This window comes from Ovis canadensis, chromosome 14 (assembly GCF_042477335.2).
Source record: "Ovis canadensis isolate MfBH-ARS-UI-01 breed Bighorn chromosome 14, ARS-UI_OviCan_v2, whole genome shotgun sequence".
Taxonomy (NCBI): Eukaryota; Metazoa; Chordata; class Mammalia; order Artiodactyla; family Bovidae; genus Ovis; species Ovis canadensis.
The window spans coordinates 61156269-61176603 of NC_091258.1; the positions used below are offsets into that span (position 1 = coordinate 61156269).

General features: G+C 49.9%; 1 protein-coding gene across 2 annotated transcripts in view; it reads left to right on the forward strand.

Moving 5' to 3' along the window:
• Window positions 1-695: 695 nt before the first annotated feature.
• CATSPERG (cation channel sperm associated auxiliary subunit gamma) overlaps window positions 696-20335 on the forward strand; it is a 30120-nt gene continuing 10480 nt past the window's right edge. The window contains exons 1-14 of one of the 2 annotated variants that reach the window (XM_069550360.1): window positions 696-736; window positions 1773-2056; window positions 2144-2200; window positions 6802-6946; window positions 7314-7440; window positions 7620-7692; window positions 8683-8838; window positions 15134-15305; window positions 16354-16491; window positions 17471-17530; window positions 17764-17883; window positions 18732-18782; window positions 18888-19017; window positions 19878-19989. In XM_069550360.1, coding sequence (XP_069406461.1) covers window positions 1802-2056; window positions 2144-2200; window positions 6802-6946; window positions 7314-7440; window positions 7620-7692; window positions 8683-8838; window positions 15134-15305; window positions 16354-16491; window positions 17471-17530; window positions 17764-17883; window positions 18732-18782; window positions 18888-19017; window positions 19878-19989 — 1596 coding nt within the window. In that variant the 5' untranslated portion in view covers window positions 696-736; window positions 1773-1801. Of the gene's footprint in view, window positions 737-1772; window positions 2057-2143; window positions 2201-6801; window positions 6947-7310; window positions 7441-7619; window positions 7693-8682; window positions 8839-15133; window positions 15306-16353; window positions 16492-17470; window positions 17531-17763; window positions 17884-18731; window positions 18783-18887; window positions 19018-19877; window positions 19990-20335 lie in introns of both variants that reach the window. The other variant, XM_069550361.1, reaches the window with a different exon arrangement.

Consider the following 20335-nt stretch of genomic DNA (forward strand, 5'->3'; position numbering starts at 1 on the left):
ATGAGATGACTGCCTTTGTCTTTGTTCTGCAGAGGAGGGTGTTAAACCGCAGTCAGATTAATTTCCCACAAAGAGCCCTATTTTTTTTTCCCCCCCCACTGGAATTGTGATATCAAAGTCTGATTGGGTAGGATAACTAGGCCAGAACCACCAATAGAAACTCCCTGAAGGCCATCCTGTCACAAACTTCGTCCGCAGCTCCCTCTGCAGTCCAGGGCCCGCGCGAATGTTGAGTTTCTCCCTCCCTCGGTCCCTCAAGCCTTAAGCGCTAGTCGGGAAGCGCGTTACCACGGAGACAGGCGGGTGAAGCAGGCGTGCCTCGCGAAAAGAAGTCGGTTGTGGAAGTGTAGGCGGCCATTTTGAGACCGGGCAAGAGGGGCGGGACTGGAGCGGCAGAGTGACGGTTGACCGGTTTTAACTTAGTGACAGGTACCACCGGGCAGGGAGAAGAGGGAGTGCCTGGGGCCTCCCTGGGAGGGATGCAGGGGGTGGGGGCGGGGTTAAGAAGGGGACGAGAGGGACCGGGGGAGGACAGGCGGGGAAAGGCTGAGGAAAAGGAGGAGAGACCAGGGAGTGGGCACAGAGGGGCAGGGCGGAGAGAGGGCGGGGCGAGGAGCCTGGAGAGGCCAAGAAAAGAAGCCGGGCGATGAATAGGGGCGGGGCTAGAAGAGGCGGAGCTTAGAGCTGGGCTATCCAGGGCATGGAAAGAGATGGCGAGAAGAGGGGAGGAGACAAGGTACCGCGGTTCAGGGGGAACGAGAGGACCGAGAAAGTGGTGACAGACAAGGCAGCGCCGGCAGGGAACGAGGAGGTGCAGGGCGAAGAGAGGGTGCGGAGCGAGCGGAAGGCCAATGGCGAGGAGAGTTCCCGAGGCAAAGACAGGGTCTCCAACGAGAAGGGGCGGGATCACAGGAGGGGGCGGGGCAAGGAACGGGCTTGGGAAGAACATCTCCCCCAGGATGAGGGGGGAGGGCGGATCGATAAGGGGAGGGACAAGGCGCTGAAGCCGAGCGAGGGGCAAGCTACAGGAGAGAAGTCGAAGCGAGGACAGGGGAAGAGGTGGGGGGTGGGGAAGGTACAGGTTCGGGGGAGGGACGGGTCTAGAGGCAGGATCTGGTACCTGGGCAGGTCCGGAGCACGGAGAAAGGGGCGGTGCGGAGAAATGTGGGGGGGCGGGGCAAGACGTGGGGGCGGAGCCAGGCTCAGGTGTGCGAGGAGAGGAACTGGGGGCAATAGGGGGCGCATAGCTAAACCGGGAAACAGAAATAGAGACCGACAGAAGAGTAGGGGTCGGAGGCAGAGCACAGGCAGAGCAAAGAAGGATAGGGCAAGTTTAAGGGGTGAGCCTGGGAGGCGGGGCGAAACCAGGGGTAGGGGCATGGCCAGGAGCAACAGTAGGGGAGAGCCCAGGAGTAGCAGCAGAGGCAGGGTCCGGAAGAGCGGTAGTTGCCGGCCGGAGGTCTGGAGCAGAGGTGGAGCCAGGAGCAAGAACAGGAGAGAAGCCAGGAGCAAGAGCACAGGCGGAGCCAGGAGCAAGAACAGGCGAGAAGCCAGGAGCGAGAGCAGGAGAGGAACCTGGAGCAAGAACAGGACCGGAGCGAGAAGCAAAAGTAGGAGTGGAGCGAGGAGCAAGAAGAATAGGGGTGGGGCCAGACATCTGAGCAGAGGCGGGACCAGGAGCAGGGCCTGGGCGGGGCGCAGGAATAAGGCGGGATCTAAGACGGCGCCTACCAAGAACTGTCTGGCCGGCTGGTGACCTCCGCCTTCTCCAGGTTGAAGCCACGTTACCCACTTGCCTGAGATGTTCCCTGCTGGCCCTGCTCCGCCGCCGAGGCTCCGAGTCCTGCGGGCGCTGTGGGCACTGCTGGTGGTGCTGTTGGCACCGTGGAGGTTGTGGGCGATACAGGAAACCCAGGAATGCACCTGGCAGGTTGTCCTGAACAACTTAGAGTCAGTAGGCAAGAACGACGCGATCAATCATTTCGTCGATCAAAAGCTGTACACAGTGGACAAAGTGTTCGACCTGCTAGTGGACGCGCCCATCGACCGGGACGAGGTGAGGGGACTAGGGGCAGGCGAATGGGAGAGGTCCTGGAGCTGCACCCTTCTGGGCTCTGGACATTTGCTCACCATCTCCTTGCAGACATACTTGGGCTTTCCTTACTACCTGAAGATCAACTACTCCTGCACAGGAGAAGTGGTGAGTGGGTGCAGGGGCAGGGGATGTTTATTCTGTTGGGGCCTCATTTTTCCCCCTTTCTAATATTTAAATAGGCATAGCACCATTGAACCCTAGGGGCCTTAAAGATTCAAGATTCCTGATATCTCACCAGGTACATAGTTGGTGCTTATTAGCTTTTAATTTCCATTAAAAAGAAAAAGAAAAAACCAGAGAGATATAAGGACTTCCCTGGTGGTCCAGTGGTTAAGACTGAAAGCTTCCACTGTAGGAGGCACAGGTTGGGCCCCTGGTCAGGGAACTAGGATCCCACGTGCCAGATATTGGGGTCAAAAAGAAAAAGAAACATGTTTTCCTCATAAAGTAAAGAAAATATTTTTTAAAATTGAGATAGAATTCACATGTCCTAAAGTTCACCATTTAAAAATATACAATTCAAGAGTTCCCTGGTGGTCCGTGGCTAAGACTCCTGGCTTGGTGTGCAGGGAGCATAGGTTGGATCCCTGGTTGGGGAACTCAAATTCTGCAAGCTGCCCCTGGAGACCACGAATCTGTTTTCTACTTCTGTGAAATTGTTTATTCTGGACATTTCATATAAGAATGGAATCAAGCAATATGTGGCCTTTTGTATCTGACTTCTTCCACTTCACATGTTTTCAAGACCCATCCACGTTATAACATGGATCAGTATTTCCTTTTTATGGCTGAGTCACCGATGCAATGGACTTGAACTTGGGCAAGCTTTGGGAGATGGTGAGGGACAGGAAGGCCTGACATGCTGCAGTCCATAGAGTACAGAGTCAGACACGATTGGGCGACTGAACAACAATATTCAGTTGTACGGATGTGCTACATTTTGCTTAGCCATTCATTAAGTGATGGTGATTTGAGTTATTTCCACTTTGAGGGTGGTTATTATGAATGATGTACAAGCATCTGTTTTCAGTTATCTTCAGTATATACCTAGGAAATTAATTTCTGGGTCACATGACAACTCTGTTTCACTTCTGAGGACTTGCCGGGCTGTTTTCCAAAGCAAATCCATGTCATTTCACATTCTTATAAACAGTGTATGAGGGGTCCGTTCTTTCTGTGTTGTCATTGTTATTGTCTATTCCTTTGATTCTTGCCGTCTAGCATGTGTGAAATGGTATCTCAGTGCGGTTTTTTTGATTTGCATTTGCCTCATAACTAATGATGTTGAACATCTTTTCATATGCCCGTTAGCTGCTTATCTATCTTCTTAGGAGAAATGTCTGTTCAGATCCTTTGCCCATTTAAAAACTGAGTTATTTGTCTTTTTACTGTCACATTATAAAATTTCTTTTTATAGACTGGAAAATAGTTCCTTTTCAGATATATAATTTGTAAATATTTTTCACTTTCCATGTCTTTTCACTTTCTTAATGATGTCCTTTAAAGCACTAAAGCTTTACATTTATTGAGATATAATTCACATATCATACAATGGCACCACAGTTTTAATTTTTGATAAAGCTCAATTATCAATTTTTTTTTCATTTGTTACGGGTCCTTTTGGTGTTGTCTAAGGCTTTACCTAACCAGAAGTCATGAAAATTTACTCCCATGTTTTCTTCTAAGAGTTTGTTTGTTTGTTTTAGGTCTTATGTTCAGGCCTTTGATTCATTTTGAGTTAGTTTTTGTATATGGTGTGAGGTAGGGGTCTAATTTTTACCTATGAATATAGAGTTATGCCAGGACTGAAAAGATTATTCTTTCCTCATTGAATTGTCTTGACATCCTTGTCAAAAATCAATTGACTATAAGTATGAGGGTATATTTCTAGATATAATTCTATTCCATTGTTCTATATGTCTGTCCATATGCCAGTACCATACTGTTTTGATCACTGTAGCTTTGTAGTAACTTTCAAATTGGGAAGTTTGAGTCTTCCAAATTTGTTCTTATTTAAGATTGTTTTGACTGAAATAAGCAGAATGTTGTGGTTTAGAACTGAAATTCTGAAGGCTACAGACCTGGGTTTGAATCTACCGTGGACTCATATTTATCTGGAGGAAGTATAGCATGATAGTGAATCCTTTGAGCTCTGAAGCCAGGCTGCCTGGCTTCAAACCCCAGTCCTGCTCATAACAGCTGAGTGATCTCAGGCAAGTCACTTAACTTCTCTGTACCTCATCCTTAACAAGGCTACAATAATGATCATACCCACTTCATAAAATGATTAAATATGTGTGAAGCACTGAGCACAGTGGCTGGTTCATAGAAAGTGAACACTAGCAGTAAGTTTCTAGAGTGTGACCTGGGCAGAGAGTTGACTCCATCAACCTTCTCTCATCTGTGAACGCCTGATAGTCATTCCTTTATCTGTTCATGCAACACTGAACTCTGAGTCAGACCCTTTTTTTTTTTTCCCCCACAATGGGGTGGGGAAGCGGTACACTGATAAGCAATGTGCCCTGCTTTTTCTTCTGGATTCAGCCCACCAGGGAAGCAGACAATCAACAAGTAAATACAGAAAACAACTTATTAGTGTAATCAGTGCAAAGATGAAAATAAAATGAGGTGAAGGCGTTAGCTGGAATGGTTGGGGAAGATCTCTGAAGAGCTTGAGCAGAGGCCTGAATGATGAAAAGGGAGAGAACTGGGGAAAACATTGGAGCTGAAGGAACAGCAGGTGCAGCAGCCCTGAAATAGGACTCAAGCCGGTGTATATGAGGAACTGCCCAGAACCCGTGTGTGGCTGGAGCAGACTAAGTGAGGGGGAGAGTGGGAGGGGAGAGTGAGACCTGGCTTTCTCTCTAGTGAGATGAAGCCATGAGGTTTTGAACAGAGGAGGGATGCAATGGGATTCAGGTGTTAGCAGGCTGAATGAGGGACAGAGCAGGAGCAAGGAGACAGGGAGGAGGCTGATGCTTGGTCCAGACAAAAGTTAAGGGTGGACAGCACCAGGGCAGTTGTGGCCACTATATCCCTGATAAGGAAGAGGTCCCCAACACACCAGCACCTGCTCCCCTGTGATTGGAAGCCAGAGGTAGGGCTGGGACAGGTGTAGGGGGCAGGATTGAAAGGGCCCAGGCCGAGGCATTCCTCAGGATGAAGGCCTATGCCAAAGGAATAAGACTCATTTAATTTCCCACCCGTGTCTCATAGCTCCCCCCACACCCCTGCCCAGAGTGACTTGAGCACCGCTGTCTCTTGGGGATGCCTCCAAGCCTTTGCTAATGCTCTTCTAGAGACTTCCCTGGTGGTCCAGTGGGTAAGACTCCATACTCCCAGTGCCAGGAGCATGGGTTTGATCACTTGTGAGGGACCTGCATACCGCATGATCCGGTCAAAAATTGAAATATTAATGCTGTTCTATACCCTAGAACAGGCTTTCCTTGGTAGCTCAGCTGGTAAAGAATCCCCCTGCAATGCAGGAGACCCCAGTTTGATTCCTGGGTTGGGAAGATCCTCTGGAGAAGGAATAGGCTACCCACTCCAGTATGCATGGGCTTCCCAGGTGGCTCAGCTGGTAAAGAATCCTCCTGCAGTGTGGGAGACCTGGGTTCCATCCCTGGGTTGGGAAGATCCCCTGGAGGAGGGCATGGCCACCCACTCCAGTATTCTTGCCTGAGAATCCCCATGGACAGAGGACCCTGGCAGGCTACAGTTCATGGGGTCGCAGAGTTGGACACAACTGAATGACTAAGCACAGCACAGCACATACCCTAGAATACATGTCTTCCTCCTCCCATCTCCATGCTAAGTCAGGGGTCCCCAGACTCTGGGATCTAACGCCTGATGTTCTGAGGTGGAGCTGATGTAATAATAATAGAAATGAAGTGCACAATAAATGTAATGCACTGGAATCATACCGAAACCTTCCCCCCACCCCCCAACCGTGGTCAGTGGAAAAATTTAGTCCCCACTAAACTGGTCCCTGGTGCCAAAAAGGTTAGTGGCTGCTCTAAGCCCTGCCCTCCCTTCTTAGCCCAGCCAGGATCCTGGCATTTCTGGGAGGTTGTCCCTGGCCGCCCGGTCACCCCCGTCCCTAGTTCCTTTCTGTCTAACTGCCCCTGCCTGCCTGCTTGCTAAGTCACCTCAGTCATGATTGACTCTTTGTGACCCTATGGACTGTAGCCCCTCCAGGCTCCTCTGTCCATGAAATTCTCCAGGCAAGAATACTGGAGTGGGTTGCCATACCTTTCTCCAGGGGCTAACTGCCCCATCATACCCCAGATCCCAGTCCCTAAACCAGAAGCCCCAAGAGTGAGAATGGAATCCCTGAATGAGAGAAGAGGCTGCTAGTAGTTATGGGTGCCAGGTGCTCCCACCTTTACATTTTTGTTTATCCCATGCTTTTTTGCCCTATGCATTCCCTATGTCTAGTTTCTGTCTGAGGACCTTGCTCTGGACTCACCTCCTCCAGGAAGACCTCCTGACTCCCTCCCAGCCGAAAGCACCTCCACCCCTCTCCTAGACTGGTCCCATCCCCCTCCCGAGCCCCAAACCTAGAACATGTTCTCTGACCTTCCCACGGTGGAGAGTCTGTTCTCCTGACCCAGCCTAGGAGGATGGCAGGCTAGTAAAGGTGGGGTCGAGGCAGGGGGACCCACAGGCTCTATTAAGGACACCCTGTGGGGCCATCTCGCCCTCAGTCCTCTGAGGCCCTGGTCCGCAAGGGCCACCTGACAGGGCTGAAGCCAGTGGTGCTGGTCACCTTCCAGTCCCCAGTCAACTTCCATCACTGGAAGATAGAGCAGCTGCAGATCCAGATGGAGGCAGCCCCCTTCCGCAGCCCAGGTGAGCCTGGAGGGTCACAGCCTGCCTGGTGGGTGGGGGCGTGGCCGTGTGGGCGTGGCCAGGGAACCTCAGCAAGGTTCATGGTCTCAAGGGGCGGCTAGGAACGTCAGAGGGGCCTATGACCTGGTGGGGATGTGGGGGTGGTTGGGGGCTTCACAGGGATCTCTGACCTGGGAGGGGGGTGGCCAAGGAGGCTTCAGCAGGTTCCGGGGCCCAGATGGGGCCACACAGAGGCCCCAGGGGGATCCGTGGCTGAGAATGGAGCATGCCAAGTTGAGTTGCGGGGAGATCCCAGTGGTTTGTGGCCGGGGTGGGAGGAGGCTACTGGAAGGCCCCAGCAGCCTCAGTGCCCACTGCCTGCCAGCAGAGAGATGTGACGCAGAGGAGGTGTGTCTCATGAGCTGGTACACGCCCATGCCCATCAAGAACGGCAGCGTGGTCATGCGCGTGGACGTTAGCAGCAATGGCCTGGGGCCCTTCATTCCTAATAAAAGGTGCCCTTTCCTGATCCCGGGCTGGGTGAGGCGCGGAGACTCTGGGAGGGGCTTCCTAATTTCCGGATTCCCATAGAAGATAAGAGGGGTCCTCAGGGATGGAAAGGGGCAGGGAAGTGGCTGTGAGCTCTGGCAGCAGCCTGAGCCCACACCTGTGCTTGCCCCACACCCACCTCCAGGTTTCATGTGAACATCAACGGCTTCCTGGAGGGTGGGCGAGACCGTGGACTCCAATTCACTGTGGGAAATGAGGTGAGGGGGCTCCAGTGATGGGAAGAGCCCCAGTGCCATGCTCTGCTAAGTACATGTTAAGTCTTGGCAGTGACCTGTGATAGAAGGTCCTCTAGTATACCCATTTTAAAGAGGAGCAAACTGAGGCCCCAACAGGATGGAGCCATTTGCCCACAGACTTGTAACTGTGTCTACCTGACTCCTGCACCCATGTTCTTAATCACAGTGTATTCATTCACTCAGTAGGCACTTCCTGAGCACAGAGTGTGGCGCCATGGGAACATAACAGTGAACACACAGACCCAAATCCGTGCCCTCTCTCTGAGCTGACAGTCTAGTGGGAGAGACAGACACCAGACCAGCACACATGAGATCAAGTCAATTCCATAGCAGGTTGAAAAGTGGTCAGTGCACTGGGGAGAATTCAGAGTGAGGGGAATTAGGTCTCTGTGAGACGGGGTGGCGGGGGTTTCCCAGGTGGCTTAGGGCTAAAAAATCTATCTGCCAATGCAGAAGACACAGGAGACATGGGTTTGATCCCTGGGTCAGGAAGATTCCCTGGAGTAAGAAATGGCAACCCACTCCAGTATTCTTGCCTGGGAAATACCATGGACAGAGGAGCCTTGTGGGCTACAGTCCATGGGGTCACAAAGAGTCAGACACAACTGAGTTCACACACAGGAGGGGACGGCAAGAAAGGTGTAATTGAGAAGGTCGATGTTTGAGTACAGTCTTGGAGGAGCAGAGCAGGAATTACGTGGTTACTAGAAGAGCATTTCGAGCAGAGGGAACAGTCGGTATAAAGGCTCTGAGAACCAGTGAGGAAGCCCATGTGGCCAGGAGAAAAGGAGCAAGGGGGAGAGTGGTGGAGGATGAGGTCAGAGAGGTGATGGAGGCAAATTGCACATGGCCTTGTGAGTCAGGGTAAGTTCTTTAGGTTTTATCTTAAATGAGACAGAACCGTGGGAAGAGAGGGGGTTGTTGAGCAGCCCTCTGGCCCCTGCCCCGCAGCTCTTCCATCTGCTACCCCAGTACTTTGTGAATGTCCCATCGAGGCCGCTGTGGTACACTGTGGACCAGACACCCGTGCTCATCCTGGGTGGCATCCCTGAGGAGAAGGCAATCCTCCTGACCGACACAAACTTCAAGGACTTCTTTCTCGTGGAGGTGAGTCACTGCAGGGCAGATGGTGGGCTGGGTTTTAGCTCCTAAGGTGGAAAGGGGCCCAGGGCCATGGAAGGGGTCCCCCAAAGCACACCAACACCCAGAAGAGGCAGATAACATCAACAAAAGACGGACTCTGCAGGCTGGGTTCAAATTCTCCTTCTGCCGCCTCCTGGCTGTGTGATGTTGGGCAAGTCGCTTCACCTACCCTGGCCTCAGATTCCCCATTTGTAAAATGGGAACGATATTTATATTTACTTTACAGAATGATTCTGAGAATGGCACAAATGCATAGCAGTCAGACCCAGAATGAGTAATATGGGAGTTGAAGCTATTATTATTTATAGGTCCATCATTTGTAGTTTTGAAATCCCAAATCTTTGAAATGGCATTTTCACAATTCAAGGCTGAAATGCATTTGTCGAGAAACTCTGACTTGAGCTAACAAAGACTTCCTATTTTTATCTTTACGCATTCTATTTAATAATATTCTGATGCTGCCCTGCAGAAATATTAAGGAATTTGACTATGGGGTGTTGCCTCAGGCCCCACTGGGTTTTTGGGTGGTATATATGTGCCATGATGTGTGCTCAGCCACTCAGTCATATCCGATACTTTTGTAGCCCACCAGGCTCCTCTGTCCATGGGATTTTCCAGGCAGGAATAGTTTGCCATTTCCTAATCCAGGGGATCTTCCTGATCCAGGGGGCTCCAGCATCTCCTGCATTGGAGGTGGATTCTCTACTCCTGAGCCACTGAGGAAGCCCCATATATGTGTCATCTTACCTTCTAAACACTGGAAAATTCTAAATTTCAATATACACCTGGCCTCTAGGGTTTCAAATTCAGCATTGTGAGCCTATATTACTTCCAAAACATGGAAGTAGTGTCTGAAGCAGGGTCCTTTCAGCGTGAAAGACAAACATGTTTGGGTTAATTGCAATTGCAGGCAGAGCTCCAAACCAGTTTGGTTTCAGCAGAGAAATAGGATTGAATAGGTACACCCAACTGCAAAGCCTGGACACAGAGCAGCCTGCAGGCCTGGCTTGATTCAGGGCTCGAATGAGGACTCCAACTTTCAGCTTCACTTCTTCTGGATTAACTCCCTCCTCAAAGTGATTCAGATCATCCCAGCTCGTAGGCAGAGAAAGGAAGCACCTCTTTCCCAAATAGATTTTTTAAAAATTCCTGAAATTTATTTACTTGGTCTTGATAGGCCCAGCTTGGGTCATGTGTCCCAAAAGAATGGAGCGTGCCAGCTGGCTTAGCACGAGTCATGAGATCTATCCTAATGAGGAGGGTACCCGAGACAAGAGACAGTGAAAGATGCCTCCCCCGGAGTGAAATCAGGGTAGCTTTGCCACAAGCTGGGAGGACAAGAAGCTGGTTGTTAATTTTGTCTAAGATAACAATGTGCACCACAGCAACCTCTAAAGACTGCTTGAAGCTCCTCCCATTGAAGCTGAAAGTGCCATCTATGATTTCTATTTTTTTAAATATTTGTTTACTTATTTGGCTGCATCAGGTCTTAGTTGCAGCACGCGGGATCTTCATTGTATCACGTGGCATCTTTTGTACTGTGGCCCATGGGATTAGTTGCTCCAAGGCATGTAGGATCTTAGTTCCTCCACTAGGGATAGAACCCACATCCCCTGCACTGAATGGCAGGTTTTTAACCACTGGACCACCAACGAAGTCCTCCACACATGGATTTCTGACAACCCCATGTGGATTAATGTTCTCTCAGTTCCCTTTGGCTCTGAATTCCTGCTTCTGTTGAACTCCTTCTGTTTATAGAATATCTCTGGTTTATAGAGCTGTCCTGTCAGCTCTCTCTGCTTCTGACCCAGGTCTTTGCAGACCTTGTTCAGTTTTCATGCTCCTGACTAAAACACACCCACAGGAGAGATATAGCCAATGAATTCTGCTGAAGAGATTTGGAGGGCAAAGGAGGGGACTTATGTCATGAGAATTAAAAGTGCAATTTGAACTTCAGGCACCCTTTTTTTTTTCAATTTATCCAGATGAGAATCATAAAATTCTTAAAATTCACCATTTTAAAGTGAACAGTGTAGTACCATTGAATATATTGGTATTGTGCAATCACCAAATCTATTTCCAAAGAATTTCCATCACTCCAAAATCAAAGTCTATTTATTCTCATTTTTTAACCAGAAGGACTTTTCCCACATTGCTGTCTCTGCTCTGTTTTCCTTCTTTCTTCCTGTTTCACACCTCAGCACTCCTGTCAACTGCCCCTAGGATCTCATAAGAACACCCCCTGCCCCCCTACCCCCCGCACACACACACACACTATGCAGCTATCTTTAGCCCTATGTTGGTCAGGTTTAGATGCTGTAACAGGAATTCCCCAGAAGCCTAGTGATTAGGGTTCCAGGCTTTCACAGCTGTGGCCCAGGTTCAATCCCTGGTCAGAAGCTGAATGGTGCATCCCCGCTCCCCACCCCCCACCACAAAAAAATTAATAGATGCTGTATCAAAGAGACTCCTGAGAGACAACAGCTTAAATGGATGCTATTGATCATTTGCCAAACAGTCCAGATGTGAGAAACCCCAATCTCTTTTACTTTCCTGCTTCACCATCCTCTAAGCCCCAGGTGTTGATCTGACCCATGTGATCGGAGCTGCGTCATGCCCATGTCCGTACTGAAGCCAGCTTGGAAGGAGAAAGAGCAGAAGTGAAGGGCAAGCTATTTTCTCTTAAGCAAGTTTCACTTGCAGTCACATTCCATTGCTGAGGAATTAGTCAGTTGGCAACATCCACTGCACGGGAGGCTGGGAAGTCTAATTTCCACCTAGCTGGCATACCCTGCTAAAACTCCATTACCAAAGAAAACGGGAGAAATGGAGTTGAGCCCAACTAGCCACCTGCCAAAAATGGAAGAGGGAGTTTGTCGGTTCATGTAACCAAAAAAATTCAGGACTTCAGGTCCAGTTTGATCCAGGATTTCAAACAGTGTCACCAAATCTGAGTCTCTCTCTCTCTCTCCAGTTCTCAGACCTGATTCCTCTGTATTGACTTTCAGTTCAGTTGAATTCAGTTCAGTCACTCAGTCATGTCCAACTCTGCGCAACCCCATGGACTGCAGCACGCCAGGCTTCCATGTCCATCACCAACTCCCAGAGCTTGCTCAAACAATTGACTTTATGCTCAAATATCTCTCCACTTGGAACTGCAAAGGTTGCATCTTCTCAGGCCCACATCCAGTGGGAAATATGTTTCCCATTATCTTCTAACCCTCAAATCACAAGATTCCTTCCACTTGGTGTGGCTCATCATTCGCCCACCTTGACTCAGTCATTGTGGTCAGAGAACCCCAACAGGCTGCGTGTTGGGGAAAATGAGTCAGAACTCTCAAACACTGCTCAAATAAGAAATCCAGCTGACTCACAGCTTTTCTTTTTCTCAAACATGTGGAGGAAGAGGGGAGGTGTGATGATCTTCTAGTTTAACAAAGAAATTTTCCAAGTATTTCTTCCAGAAAACAGAGGCAGCACTTTAAATATTAACAGGGCAATACATTGTGATATCCAATCAAAATGACAGATTGAGAGGGTGCAGGTTAGTTTGTCCAGGCATAGCAACAAAGTCTGTAGTCTGCAGAAATCTCTTATGTACTGAATAGGTGAGGAAGTGAGAATGTTTATATTCCTCTCAACTTGGTAAAATTTCCCTTAGCAGCAGAGCCTAGAGTTTTATTTTGATTTATACTTTTTAAAAGTAAAAAATTATTTTTTTTGTCTTCATTGCACAGCATGTGGGATCTTAGTTCCCCAACGAGGAATCAAACCCATGCCTTGGACATTGAAAGCTCAGAGTCTTAACCACTGGACCACTGGGAAATCTCTTTTATGCTTTTTGTTGGAAAAGTTAGTAGAAAACTCCACTTTCTAGTGGAAATTTTCAGTCAAACAGAAAAATGGAGAGACTTATATATAATGAACCCAGCTTCAATAATTAACATTTTGGGGGTTTTTTTGCCCTACTTTTTTTTCCCTAGAATGTTTGAAAGAAAATTCTAGCCATCATACCATTTCACTTGTAAATTCTGGAAATACTTGAGGGAATATCTCTAACACATTAGGACTTTTAAGAAATAAAATCACAATGCCATTATAATGCCCAGCAAAATTAACAATAAGCCCCTAATATTGGGTTGGCCAAAAAAAATCAGTTGGATTTTTTTGTAACCTGTTACAGAAAAATCCAAATGATTTTTTTTAGCCAATCCAGTATCATCAGTTCAGTTCAGTTCAATTCAGTCACTCAGTCGTGTCCAATTCTTTGCAACCCCATGAATCTCAGCATGCCAGGCCTCCCTGTCCATCACCAACTCCCGGAGTTCACTCAGACTCACGTCCATCGAGTCCGTGATGCCATCCAGCCATCTCATCCTCAGTCGTCCCCTACTCCTCCTGCCCCCAGTCCCTCCCAGCATCAGAGTCTTTTCCAATGAGTCAATTCTTCTCATGAGGTGGCCAAAGTACTGGAGTTTCAGCTTCAGCTTATATCAGTTTCAGCCAATATCATCTGACCTGGTCATAGTTAAATTTCCCCCATTATCTAAAAATGTGTTTTACAGTTGGTTTGCTTGAATCAGGATGTGCCTGTTGCATTTGGTTGTGAACTCTCTTAATTCTCTTCTTACCTGTAAATCTGCTCTCCCCCAACCCACAACCATCAATCACCTTTTTTTTCCCAGGTAATTTAAGAAGCCAGGCCTTTTGTCCTATAGAATTTGACTGTTTGCTGCTTTTTTTTTTTTTTGGCTGCTCTGGGTCTTCATTGCTGCACGTAGGCTTTCTCTAGTTGTGGTGAATGAGTGCTACTCCAGTGAATGCGTGCTACTCTGCAGTGCATAGGCTTCTCATTGCACTGGCTTCTCTTATTGCAGAGCACAGGCTCTAGGGATGTGAGGTTTAGTAGTTGCAGCTCAAGGGCTTAGTTGCTCCATAGCATGTGGGATCTTCCTGGACCAGGGATCAAACCCATGTCTCCTGCATTGGCAGGTGGATTCTTTACCACTGAGCCACCAGGGAAGCCCTGGCTGTTTTCTTCTTCATAGAATCAATTAACTTATTCCTCTGACCTTATGTACTGAATACTAGTCTCAGGGTGCCATAATAAAATACCACAGACTGGGTGGCTTAAGCACAGAAATTTATGTTCTTGTAGTTCTGGAGTCTGGAAGTCCAAGATCAAGGTGTCAGCAGGGTTGGTTTCTAGTGAGGCCTGTTTCCACGGCTTGCAGATGGCTACCTTCTCACTGTCCTCATGTGGCCTTTTCTCTGTGTGCATGAGTGGAGAGAGAGGTGGCTCTGGTGTCTCTTCCTCTTCTGATAAGGACAAAAGTCCAGTAGAATTAGGGCCCCATCCTTATAACCTCGCTGGACCTTAATTATCTCCTTATTTAAGGCCCCAACACAGTCATGTTGGGGAGATAGAGCTTCAACATGTAAATTCTAGCCACAACACCCTATATTGCCTATAAACTGGTAGTGAGTTCTAGAAGCTTGGTTGAAGTTATACTCAATCTTTTAGGCAAGAGCCCTTCATTGGTGGTGCTTTCCCACTGTTAATGATATTGTCAGTGTTAGTGATCAGTCAGTGAGTTCAGATAGCTAGTTGTTTAAATAGAATAGGATAGGGACTTCCCTGGCGGTCTAGTGGCTAAGAATCCAACTGCCAGTGCAGGGGACATGAGTTTGATCCCTGGTCTGGGAAGATCCCACATGTCGCGGGGCAACTAAACCCATGAGCCGCAACTGCTGAAGCCTGTGCCCTAGAGCCTGTGCTCTGCAACAGGAGAAGCCGCTGCAATGAGAAGCCCTTGTACCACACCTAGAAAAAGCCCACGTGCAGCAGCAGAGACCCAGTGCAGCCAAAAATAAATAAACATAAAAAATACAGAATAGGATTATTAAAATGTGCCTTAGGCCAAGCATGGAATCTTTTGGATCCACATGAGGACAATCGTGACTGGGGCCTGGGGAACCAGGTGTGCTGAGCCCTGTTGAGTACATGGAGCACTACCCAACTTCAGGGAGCACTGAAAGCCCCCACTGGCTCTGGCCTGGGTCGCCTGCTTCCAGGGGAAGTTTGTTGGGGGAAGTTTGGCCACCAAGATGCTGCTGCAGGGTGAGCAGGAAGGGGGCCCTGGGGGCAGCCACATGTGTCCATCCCAAGCAGTGGTCAGAGCAGGTACCTCCCCACAAGGTGGGACACGGGAGTGGAGATCAAGGGCACCTGCTCACCACTGGCCCCACTCCCCCGCAGTTGAGCATTGACAGTTGCTGGGTAGGCTCCTTCTACTGCCCCCAAGCCAGCTTCACCGCCACCATCTACGATGCCATTGCCACTGAGAGCACCCTCTTCATCCGGCAGAACCAGCTCATCTACTATTTCACAGGCACCTACACCACACTCTACGAGAGCAAACGTGGCAGCGGTGAGGGGTCACTGGCCGGGTCACATACTCTGGCGTCCTGGCCATCTTAGGCCATGGGACCTGCCTGTTGGAGCCCCAGGGAGGGCGCTTCAGGGACTCCATCATTGGAGGCATCTGGGAATGGAATTACCATGGGTGGGGAGAGGGGGATGTAGGAAGGACTTCCCAAGCTCCTGAAGCATCACTTCCCACCCTGTAGGCACCTCCTCCTACCCTCTGTATGTTGGGGCAAGGCTTTCATCCAGACCTTCCCAGGAGTCTTGAACCAACTAAGGGCAGAGAGAGGCCTGAGAGTGAGGGGAGGGAGCAGAGAGAGAAAGACTCACGTGCATGCTCGCTCATATGCAAAGGCACAGAGAGGGTCAGAAAGGCATACCAGAGAGAGATGCGCACCAAGTGAGAAGTGTGAGGCGCTGGGGAGGGGCAGAAAGTTAGACAAAGAGAGAAACAGAGATGGGCTGTTGGAAAGGCAGAGCCATGAAGGAGATTGATCAGGGAGGAAAAGAAAGACTTAATTTTTTAAAATTATTTATTTGGCTGCATCAGGTCCTAGGTTGCAGCATGCGGGATCTTTAGCTGAGACATGTGAACTCTTAGTTGTGGCGTGTGGAGCTTAGCTCCGGGGGTTGAACCTAGCCCCTCGGCTTTGGGAGTGCAGAGCCTTAACCACTGGACCACTGGGGAAATCCTAAGATAGACTTTGGATTCGGCCTCATCTTTTAAATGATATCAAAGCCCTAGTTCTTCTGACCCCCGCCCCCTGCCCCTGCCCCATGTAAATAAGCGATGTGAACTTATAGGATCACAGAAACTTACACTGTAACCCCTATTTCATTAGTTAGTGAGTGTTCCCAAAGGCTTTATTTTTCTCACTTTCTTTCTTAGGGAACTTTGACAGTGGGAAGAACCAGGTTAGAATAGATATAAGTCAAAGAAAGGTGTTTACTGGCTTAGACAGCTAGAAAACTCAGGAGCATGTTGGTTTGAGGCATAGTTGGATCTGGGGGCTCAAGGCCCCAGGCTCAAATGTCTATGCTGGCCCCTGCAGAGAGATGGGTTCGAGTCCTGGCTAACGAGTGCATCAAGAGGTTGTGCCCCGTGCATTTCCACAGCAATGGCTCTGAGTATGTGATGGCCCTCACCACTGGCAAGCACGAAGGTTACGTCCACTTTGGGACCATCACAGGTAAGGTCAGGGGTCTCCAGCAGCCCAAGAGACCCCTCTGGACCTGCTCACTCCTAAGAGTTCTGACCCCAGGCCCTCACCTCTCACCCCTTCCTTCAGGAGGGGTCCCAGGCTGTGAGTTTATGCCTTTGTAGTGGCAGGGCTTGGCAGGGTTGGGAGGTTTTGTATCTTTCACAGTGTGTTTGGTTTCAAAGGGCAGAAGCCCAATTCAAAAATCATTTAAGCGTAGAAAATGTGTAGACTTATATAGATGAAAAGACCCAGTGCAGCATCAGGCTAGCTGGATCCAGGGCTTGCAGGGTGGACCGTCAGGACTATCCTTTGGCGAGGGAGTATAGCCTAGGGATTATAGCATGGGTTCAGGAGACAGACTGCTCTAACACACCCAACTCAAGTCATCTGTGGCTTTGGACAGGTAACTCAACCTCTCTTTTTGGGTGCTTACCCTCATTTGCAAAATGGGGCTGAGAATACTAATACCCACATCATTGTGTTGCTATCAAGGTTAAATAAGTTGACATATATGACGATCTTAGAGCACTAGGGACACGGTGAGTCCTACTCAAGGGTTTATCATTATTAGCCTTGTAATTTGGCCTCATTTTCAGATAGGTACTCCCCTCGCAGGGGTTAGAGATGGCATCCAGGAAGTCGGGACTCACATCTCCCACTGGTTTGAGTCACCCCTAGCGAGTGACAGCAGACTCTTCCCCCATTGGCCTTAGCTCAAATCCCAGGGTTCACTCTGATTGGCCCATTTCTGGGGTCATGTGCTCAGACCTGAGCCAATTACTGTGACCAGCGGGCAGACATGTTCTGATAGGCCAGTTGTGAATGGACAGAAAGGGCGGTTGGGGGAGAGTGCCCCAGGGCTAAGAAGGAGGCATAGGTATTCAACCCCGGATAACTGAAGAGCTGATGTGGTGGGGTACCAGATGGGCTGGGAAGGGCCTGAGCCTTGATCTGCTCTGCTCCTCAGATGGCCTCGTGTCCTTCCAGTTGCTGCCCAGGCATCGGTCCGTGTGCAGTGCAATTCTAGGTACCCTGCTTCTACATGGGTTTGTGGGGGCGGGGAATAGGGTGGGCTTGGGAAGGTTGGGGGGCAGTCGGGGATGTAGGAGAGCAGGGAAGGCGGGGGAGAGGCCATGGGAAAAGACGGGCAGTTTCTTGGGGACGGGTGGAGAGTCGCCAGGATAGGCATGGCAGTCACAGAAACCGTGGAGGGGGATGGGGCTGGAGGGGCTTCTCTGGACCTCTGCCTTCCCTCCCCAGTTGTCAACTGCTCCATCACCTGGGCCACATTCGTTGCTGGTGACTACAATCTACTGATGCTGGTGGAGATTGTAGGCCCTGCCTCCTCGAAGTATTTCCAGGTGGTCAGCTATGACCTGGGTAATTGGGGCACCACTGGGGGCTGCTAAGCGGGAAGGGGCAGGAGCTGGGGTTATGAACTGCTGCTCCATCCTGTGGCATCTGTGCTCAACAGATAACAGAAAGGAAATGTGGCTCCTGCCACTGCTAGGTCAGGGGCAGTGGTGGAGAACAGGGGGAAAACTGAGAGGAAGTCAATGAGACTGGAGCAGAGGGGGAAGGGGAGGGAGGGAGATTGGAAGCGTGAGCAGATGTGAGACCTGGGAGGGCCTTGTGGCTCACAGTAAGATTTGATGTGAGCTGATGGAGTGAGAATAGGGCTGCCGTGTACAGTTGTTTAGGGCTTCCCAGGTGGTACTGGTGGTAAAGAACCCACCTGCCAATGCAGGAGACAACAAGAGACATGGGTTTGGAAAGATCCCCTGGAGGAGGGCATGGAAACCCACTCCAGTACTCTTGCCTGGAGAATCCCATGGACAGAGAAGCCTCTAGGGCTACAGTCCATAGGTTTGGATACTACTGAAGCAACTTAGCAGGTGTGCATGGACAGTTGTTTAGGCTGTGTCTGGAGCTCCCCAGCCAAGGAATCAAGTCCTCTGCCCTCACAGGACTGTATCCTCTTAGAGGAAGTGCCTTTTTATAATTCACATGAAGAAATTCTAAGGACTAAAGAGCCTGGTGGGCTACAGCCCATGGGGTCGCAAAGAGCTTAGCATGACTTAGCAGCTAAACAGCAGCAACAAGAGTGGGCCCAAATGGGAAGCTGTTGGGATGGGGTTGGACGTGTTGGGGAGCTGGGGACTTGCTCAGTTGCAGGTCTTGAAAACTCAGGGTCTCAGGAGATTTTGCTGTGTCTTCCCCACCTGTAGTCAATGATTACCTGGTTGTGCTCTACACCATCCCGGAATTCATCCCTGATGGTAGGAGGGGAAGGCAGAGGGGGCTGGAAAAGTGGGTGGGTGCCAGGAGAGGCCCAAGCGACCCCACCTCACTGCTGTGTCCACTTTGCCTGTGCCCCCTGCCAGCTCAAGGCCTGGAGTTCCTGATGATTCTAGGGACAGAGTCCTATACCAACTTTCCGATGGTCCCCAAGGGCATGTCCTACAACCCATATAACAACCTGCTGTTCATCTGGGGCAACTTCCTCCTCCAGAGGTATGGAGCCAGCCTCCCCAGCCCCACGTAGGGTGGGGCTCCATTCTGAAGTCACCAAGTTTTCAGGGTATGTATGCGCAAGGCCAGAAGTGATCAGAACCATCATGGGGGAAAACATGGGCTGGGGTGGGCACAGATAGAACAGGGGAAGCTGATATTTTAAAGCTGGGAGTCCTTAAAAAAGCAAACAAACAACGTTTTATCCTTATTTATTTTTGGCTCCACTGGGTCTTGGTTGCTGTGCGTGGACTTTTCTCTAGTCGCAGCGAGCAGGGGCTCTTCTTCGTCATGATGCACGGGCTTCTCATTGCAGTGGCTTCCCTTGCTCCAGAGCTCAGGCTCTAGGCATGAGAGTTTCAATAGCTGAGGCACTTGGCCTCATTAGTTGTGGTGCACAAGCTTAGTTGCTCTGCAGCATGTGGGACTGAACTCACACCCTCTGTATTGGCAGGCAGATTCTTAACCACTGGACCACCAGGGAAGTCCCAGTGGGAATCCTTTCTTAAATGAAACCTGCTATGAGGACCCAACCTGTGTGAGCAATAGAGGGACATGGCCCGGGGAGAGGGTAGGATGCTTTTCACCCTTCAGGAAGCTGGAGGACCAGGAGCCAACTCTGTGGGGGTGTTGGGAAACTGCCAGTTTGGTCAGCAGCTCCTGTTTATGGATGGGCAGGTCAGCCAGAGGGTTTGGAGATGGGGGGCAGAAACTAGAGTCCCAGACTTCCTTTGTGCCTTCTCATCAGCCTGGCGGAGAAGCGAGTAGATGGTTCCTGCAGCGGCATGTCAGGACTAGTCAGGGAAGCAGATATTCTCCAGGTCTCACCTGGGTGTCCTGACCTCCCACCTCTGCCCTTTCAGTTTTAACAGTGAAAACTTCATTTACATGGCGGACTTCCCCAAGGAGCTGTCCATCAAGTACCTGGTGAACTCCTTCCGAGGGGACATGGCCATTGTCACCGAGAATGAGGAGGTGGGCTGCCCTCCCCTCTCCCCACTTCCTTTCTGCTCAGCCCCAAAGCCTAGGGGTCTCTCTTTTCCCCCACTCCATCAGGGTAAAAGGGCCCAGGAGAGGGAACATTCTCAGGGACCCTGGGTAATGGAAGGGCAGCAGAAGCTCCATTTATAGCTGAGAATCCTCGAACTCAAAAAGGATGTGTCTTTTCCAAAGTTACTCAGCAGGGTAAAGGGCCTGTGCTCAGAGTCATGAGGGGATGTCCAGAGGGAGCCCTCTTTCATTCCGCCATGCAGCTCAGCACACCTGATCGGTGCTGGAGACATAGCGGGCAGTGAGTCAGCTGTGGGCCCTGCCCTCTCAG